This window comes from Sciurus vulgaris (genome assembly GCF_902686455.1).
Source record: "Sciurus vulgaris genome assembly, chromosome: 16".
Lineage (NCBI taxonomy): Eukaryota > Metazoa > Chordata > Mammalia > Rodentia > Sciuridae > Sciurus > Sciurus vulgaris.
The window spans coordinates 8,229,483-8,237,396 of NC_136477.1; the positions used below are offsets into that span (position 1 = coordinate 8,229,483).

Consider the following 7,914-nt stretch of genomic DNA (forward strand, 5'->3'; position numbering starts at 1 on the left):
CTTCTACCCGGTTCCTACTTCCAAGAGACATCTCACCCATGAGAGCAGCAAAGAGTCTCTCTAAACTCCAAAATGCATGAGAAAGTGATGATAATGAGAAGGAAGTGACAGCAATCCCCACATCTTGAACCATTATGAGGGCTTCCGAAATGTGCAGCTTGGATTTCTTATGTCTTATATCATTTCATCTGTATGATTTTCCTCAATGTATAGGTTATTATAGTCCAGGAAAGGAAAAGAGCACAGCATTTTGTGTACCTTGTGCCAACTCCTTAGGAAGCAAAGTGTGACGCCTGGTTGAACTGGGCTGGCTAAGTATGGACACAGGGAATTTTGGTAGGAGAATCCTGAAAGGTTGTCCCCTTGGCCACACAACTGAGCACTTTTCTCCACAGTCTCTCTGGGAATAATTGTTGCTCACTGTGTTCTTCTCTTTGGGGGCTTCAGGTAGACCCCAGGGCAGAGCAGTGGTTTTCACCTCCACATCAATGGTAGAAAGAGTGGCTAAGATTGCATGCTCAGGAGAGAGAAAGCAGGCATAGAGTCACAGCAGTTGTCAGTCTTCCCCACGTCCTGGATACCCCTGTGGCTGTGCCCATTCTCCTCCGTTCTTGTAATTAGCTCACTCATTCTCAAAAGGAGGCACAAATTCAGGTCTTTATTTTGTTCCTACTTGGAATATTGGAGGGAGTTTTAAAATACACCATGGGTGTGTTATAAATCCTGGATCTCTCCAAAACTTTCTGATTGTTGAAAAACAAAAAATTCACTGCATTGGATGCAGACTTACAATTTAATTGTGAATGCTCCCACGTCCACTTATTCCTTCTGCAAATTAGGGCAGGTTGTTAGTATCTCTGAGATTCAGCATTGTCATCATACAGATCCCTTGGTGGTGCAACTGCTTTGTATAAGGAAAGTTATGTTTCCTGTGTGATCAATACATGACAAAAGCATTAAGTAAGATCAAAATAAATTTTATATTTATCATTAATAATAAGGTCAACTTCATAGCTTTCAGCTAATATATCACTTGATATTGAGTTATGGTTTATAGATTTCCTATTTCCATAAGGGGAATTTTATGTTTCTTTATGGAAGAATATCATATACCTTGGGAGAGGAATGACTAATGACTAACTCTCTCATTTCCAGTTGTGCAGAGACTATCCCTTTCTTGGGGCAGAAGAGGTATTCGAAAAAGCTCTGTAAAATATTAAGTAGACCAGACATGGTTCACAAAAACTGGCCATAATCAGTGTGGCTTCAGCATACTTGAAGATTCCCTGTCTGCACTTTTGTCCCTTTCAGGAATGTCCCATAAACCAGAGGCAAATAGCTCATGCTCCTGTCTATGTTATGGACGCATAACGCCTGCAATTCCAATCAGCAGATTCTACAACATCTTTAATGATTCAAAGACAATGACAGAGATTTTCATGGGTTTAAAAAAGAAAATGAGGCAAACAGAGAAGGGATAGGAAAACCTTGTGTTTGTTCTGAAATATTTTTGAAAGTTTCACATGATTCCAAGCTCTTAGTGCCCTTTTACAATTGCATTAATCAATAAACTAATTATTTGCACAACAATTGATTTATTTAATTAAGACACCATAAATAATACATTTGTATTAATTTATAGTTTTTCCTTAGGTGCCACATGTGCTGTTGAGATGGGTTTTATTTTTTCTGTGCCTGATGTAGAATAAACACAGAGGTGCACAGATTTATACACATTCCTCTTAGAGAAGCAGGTTAAATTCATGGGAAGAAAATGTTCCTCAACCTCTTCCTGTCTCAGGGTGCTGCCTCCTCTACTATATCAATGGAAACATTATTCCCTATGCAAGATGAAATTGGTTTATGAATTCTCATGGAAGAATTATTCCCAGATAGACTCCATGATGTTTTTGGTAGTAAGAATAAGAAGATAAGAAGAGGATGCAGCCAGGGGTGAGGGTGGTGTTGCACACACATAATCCCAGTGGCTCAGGATGCTGGGGCAGGAAGACACCAAGTTCTTGGTCAGTCCCAGCAGGCCCTAAGAAACTTAGTGAGACCCCCATCTCTAAATAAAAAACCAAAAAGCACTGGGGATGTGGCTCACTGGTACAATCCCTGGTGTCAGAATAAAAAAAAAATTTAAAAGAGGAGGCAAACAATAATGATGTATTTTTTAAATTGGGACAACAAATATAAGTGCTTAATAGTAAATTCATGATGGATCATTTGTTGGAAACTGAACATCAATCCTCCATCCACATATTATGTGGAAATTCTTACCTGTGAGCTATGGAGAGAGGCATAAAAATTTAGACAGGATTGTTGTAATAATAAATGAAAATTAAGCATAAATTACCCTCAGGTAATGCTGTACACAGCTAAAGCAATTTGATTAAATATGCATACGTAGACTGGAAATCACATGTCAATATAAACCAGTGCATTACAGGGCCAATCAGGGTTTGTACTGTAGGATATTTATATGAGCTTCAAGGACTTTTTAGGTAAATGTTTTAAGATACTGTTTATGGATACATAAGTCCATACTGACACGGGAATTCTGAAAGGAAGTTTAGCCACCACATTCATGTCAATATTTGCCTAGGCGGATCAGGTGTGCAGGAGAGTGGAGTCATGCAGTGAGAGTAAAAACACAAAGGTATTGGGTAATAATTCCTATCTTAATAAAATACTGATTATGAAGCAAATATTACTGAGTGCATTTTCAAATTAGTTTTCAGATTTATTGACAGTAATAACTAGTAACATCAGTGCATCATTTCTAAATGCCAGGAAATATTCTATGCCACTGCTTCTCAACCTTGGTATAACAAAAGAAATCCACCAGAAGTTCACTTGCAGGTTGCAAACAATCTGGGTTTTCTTTGAGGCCAGAGTATCTGGGTGGTTTGAAATATCCACAGGTCAACATATTGTTAAGTATTTCAGTATATGTGATGCACAATTTAAGAGATTTTTAATATTAAAAAATCACGTAAAGTAGGCCATTATTGTCCCCAGATTATAGATGACAAAGCTCAAGTGCTTTTTCACATTGTTCCCTGAAATTTCTCCTTTGCATTGTTTCCTGATTAAATCATTAGTCAGCAAGAGCTGACAAAACAATGAGCCCAAGTTTCCTTCAGGGAGCTGATGTAAGAAAATGCAACCCTTGTATCAGAAAAGATTGATTTAAAATCCATTAACTATCTGGATGCTGTGGAGCATGCCTCTAATCTTAGTGATTTAGTAGGTTGAGGCAGGAGAATGACAAATTTGAAGCAGCCTCAAGAATTTAGTGAGTCCCTGAGCAACTGAATGCGACTCTGTGAAAAAATAAAAAATAAAAAAAGGGGCTGGGGATATGGCTCCATGTCCAATTGCCCCTTGTTTCAATACCTGGGACCAAAATCATAAACATGTCAACAACAACAACAACAAAAAAAACGAAACTGTACCTAAGAAGGCTGGGACTCAAATTGGGACTTTCCCTGGTTCAAAAGTCCTCAGCTATAAATAAAAGCCTTTATATTCAGAAAAACAATGAAACAATATTACTAGATATTATAAAAAGGAAAAAAAAATTTAAAAACAAACAACTGTCTTCCATACCAGATAGTGTACTGAGGTTGAATGGATTTGGTAGAAGTAAACCTGGCTAAAATTTAGGATATTCAAAATTGTCTCTCAAGGTTCCATTGTTTTTAATTATTAACAGGTGAGGTGTACACTAATGTCACATTTGTGGTCATTGATGTTACATAGCCTAAGCTTTTCAATAAATCATATATTTCCATATTTGAAGAGCACCAAAGTCAAGGTTAGAAGGCATATATTAAAATTCTTTTGAAAGCATGATAAACATACAAAGTCAAGGAAAATTGTACTGTGCTCCTAGAATAATGTGCACTAGACTGCTTCTCCACTTCCTTTAATTAGAATGATTTATTTTTTTCTTAAAGGGTAAGAAATATTTCTTAGCCTCTATTTTGTTTTTCTTAAGCGAATGGGTTGTTTGGCTGGGGGTGTAGCTCAGTGGGAGAGAGCTTGCCTAGCCTGTGTGAGGCACTGTGTTCGATCCTTAGCACCACATAAAAATAAATAAATAAAATAAAGGTTTATGTAAAAAAGGATGGACTGTAATTCACTGTGATCATGGATTTGATTCCTCCATATTCTTTGTCTTATAACATTGTTCAGTTAAGGGCCTCTGAAGTAGGTGTGTACATAAAGAGATGAATAGCAAATAAAAATACAAATTCAAAGACTTTTGGGTTTGCTAAAAGTGAGCAATACAGCTGAATATTTATGATACTGAAATGTGAATAATTTACTTGTGAATATTTTAATTCAAAAATATGCAGAGTGATGACTGCCTTTCTTTCTTTCTTTTTTTTTTTTTTTTTCATTTTACCAACGTTCTTTTCTTTGGCAAAAGTTGTCCAAGCAATGTGGACCTACAAAATTTAACAGAAGTCTCAGAATTCCATCTCCTGGGACTCTCTGAGGATCCAGAACTGCAGCCCATCCTCTTTGGACTGTTCCTGTGCATGTACCTGGTCACAGTGCTTGGGAACCTGCTCATCGTCCTGGCTGTCAGCTCTGACTCCCACCTCCACACCCCCATGTACTTCTTTCTCTTTATTCTTTCTTTGTCTGACATTGGTTTTATCTCCACCACAGTTCCAAAGATGATTGTGGACATTCTAACTCATAGCAGAGTTATCTCCTATGGAGGCTGCCTGACACAGATGTCTGCTTATTTTACTTTTGGATGTATGGATGATCTGCTTCTTGGTGTGATGGCCTATGACCGGTATGTGGCCATCTGTCACCCCCTGCATTACTTTGTCATCATGAAACCTCGCTTCTGTAGCTCCTTAGTATTGCTGTCTATTTTAGCTAGCCTTTTGGAAGCCCTTCTGCATATTGTGATTGTGTTACAACTTACCTGCTTCAAGGATGTAGATATTTTCAACTTCTTCTGTGACCCTTCTCAGCTTCTCAACCTTTCCTCGTATGACACCTTTGCCAGCAACATAGTCATGTATTTGGGAGCTGCTGTCTTTGGATTTTTTCCAATCTCAGGAATTCTTTTCTCTTATTATAAGATTGTTTCCTCCATTCTGAGGATCCCGTCACCAGGTGGGAAGTACAAAGCCTTCTCCACCTGTGGGTCTCACCTGGCAGTTGTTTGCTTATATTTTGGAACAGGCAGTGGAGCATATCTGGGTACATCAGTGTCATCTTCTCCCAGTAAGAGTGCAGTGGCCTCGGTGGTGTACATGGTGGTTGCCCCTATGTTGAACCCCTTCATCTACAGCCTGAGGAACCGAGACATTAAAAGCACTCTGCTTAGGCTCCACAGCAGGACAATCTAGTCTCAGAATTTATTGCCTCCATTTGGAATGGAGACTGGAAAAGGCAGCAAAACTAATCATCAAGGTTGGTAAACCCTGCCTCCTTGGTCACACTTCTTGTATAGGGCAATGGATCATATTTCTCAGCAGATTTTATAATAGAATGATTATTGCCAGGTTGCAGGGAAAATTTGGAAATTTTAAACTAGGTACAATGTTTCCATCGAAGAAGATGAAGTTTCTAAAGATGAATGATAATGATGGTAGCAAAATAACATGAATTCAATTGATGCCACTGAGTTTTACACCCAAGAGGTTTCAAGATGGGAATTTTTGCTATGTTTATTTCACCAGAACAAACAATGGGGAAAAAGCTGATGGATATTTATTAAAAAACAAAATCAAGGAAGAAACTGACATGAATGATGTGAATAGTACACAGGAGCTTCCTGAATAGAGGGGAGTAGGAAAACCTTTGTGAATCTTCATATTCTCTTCTTCCTCCATAATATTAGGCAGTCCTTAGAGTTTGTGATAACATGGTCCAAATTTGATTAATCATGACCTGTGTGCAGTGAGCCTCCAAAGTCATAAAATAGTCAATATTCATCTTGTGCCTCAGGCCTTAATTGGTGGCTGCAGTCTATCAGCTCCAAACCTGGTTTCTTCTTCCACATTTTTCTATGTTGGGAAGCTTCTATCTGACACTATTCACATCAGTTCTGAGGACAGAGCATGGATCCTGCACCCTCAGATGGAGAATCCATGACCATAGAAGAGTGTGCTACAAAGCGCCACCAATGCACTTCATAACACCTAGCACATCTTACCTATGAGGGTCCTGATAGCCTCACCGCCTTGACAATAGTTTGTCTCTTCTATTTCATGAAAGTTATAGCCTCCCATGGGGTATGAGTTGGCTGGGGTGCTTTTAATTTGCATTTCCCTATGACTTATGGAGCATCTTTTCATGTGCTGTAGGCAGTGTATAAATCTGTGAAGGAATGTCTTCTAAATTGACACTTATTTGGCAACTGGATTCATTGAACTTTTCTTTCTTTTTTTTTTTTTAATTTTATTTTGTTTTAGTTGTAGGTGGACACAATACCTTATTTTATTTATTTTTTATGTGGTATGAGGATCAAACCCAGTGCCTTAGGTATGCCAGGTGAGCCCTCTACCACTAAGCCACTAATTTGCATTCCCACTAAGAGCATTTAATAATGCCTTCTCCAAATCATCACCTACACTTGCCATTTATTTTTTAAATATTTTTATTTGTTCTAATTTTTCATATATGACTGTAGAATGCATTCACCTTTTGATAGATCATATATAAATGGAGTATAATTTGTCATGTTTCTGATTATACATCATTTGCTTTTTTGATGACTCTCATTTCAATGGGTGTGAAGTGATATTGTGATTTATTGTTGCATTCCCCTGATGGTTAGTGATGCTGAAAATTAATTTTTTCACAGACTTCATTCATGTTCATTTGTATGTTGTGTTTGAAATATATGAATTCAGATTCTATGTACTTTTTTCCTTAAATTAAATTTATTTTAGTGACATATGAGAACATAAAGATTGTACATGTTAATAGTGTAATGTTGTATTTCAATATGTATAATTACATATATTTTAGGTGAAGAATAACTTTTAAAATTCTTATTGTTGCATAATAATTATGTATACATTGACATATAGTTATACATTATTATCCATCAATAAACATTACACATCATTGTGACATGTTCATAATTGCACATAATATAATAATGATTGAGTTAATTCCTCAGTACCTCCCTTCACCCTTCCTTCCTCCATCTTTCAGATACATATCCTGGACCCTAATGGTATCCCTTCTATTTTCATGCTAGAGAGAAAAAATGAATAATAACTTTTAAGTCAGTTTAAGCACATCTGTCTGTTTAAGGGTTTGCCATTTCTTTATACTGAAGACTTTCACAATCCTTTCTTCTGGCTCTTAGAAGTTTACACTAGACTCTTGTTATCTACAGGCTCTCTCCTTTGCAACAGCACCCCAGAATTCTGGAGCCTACCTGTTATGGGGCGCAACTTAAGAACAGACCAATCACCACTGAGAAGTCCAAATTTGAGAGTCTTTATTAAGCTGGCCCACTGACTGTCTCACACAATGCCCAAAAAAATGGCTATTGGGAGAACAGCCCCGAACATAGGGTTGTAGTGGTTCTTATACCAAAAATCACATCAATCAGAAGTGTCTGTTGCTATGATTCAAAATTACAAACTAACATCATGAGATCATCGACAGAGGGGGAAGTGGGTCAAATTGACCCTTACCTAAGTAGAAACTAAAGAATGGTTGCTACAAACTAACATCATGAGATCATCGACAGAGGGGGAAAGTGGGTCAAAATGTCCCTTACCTAGGTACAAACTAAAGAATGGTTGCTAACATCCACACAATTACCATTTACATGGTACATTGGTTAAGAGCAATAGAGGTCAAAGGAGAGCAATTTTCACTACATAGGAGTTGCCATTGTATATTATTAAACATGTC

The 7,914-nt window shown here is 37.5% G+C and overlaps 1 protein-coding gene across 1 annotated transcript; it reads left to right on the plus strand.

Moving 5' to 3' along the window:
• Positions 1 to 4,463: 4,463 nt before the first annotated feature.
• Positions 4,464 to 5,384, plus strand: LOC306646506 (olfactory receptor 7E24-like; the record flags this gene model as incomplete). Its single annotated transcript, XM_079115100.1, has 1 exon — positions 4,464 to 5,384. Exon 1 carries the CDS (start codon positions 4,554 to 4,556, stop codon positions 5,382 to 5,384), a length of 831 nt encoding a protein of 276 aa, XP_078971226.1. The 5' UTR covers positions 4,464 to 4,553.
• Positions 5,385 to 7,914: the final 2,530 nt, after the last annotated feature.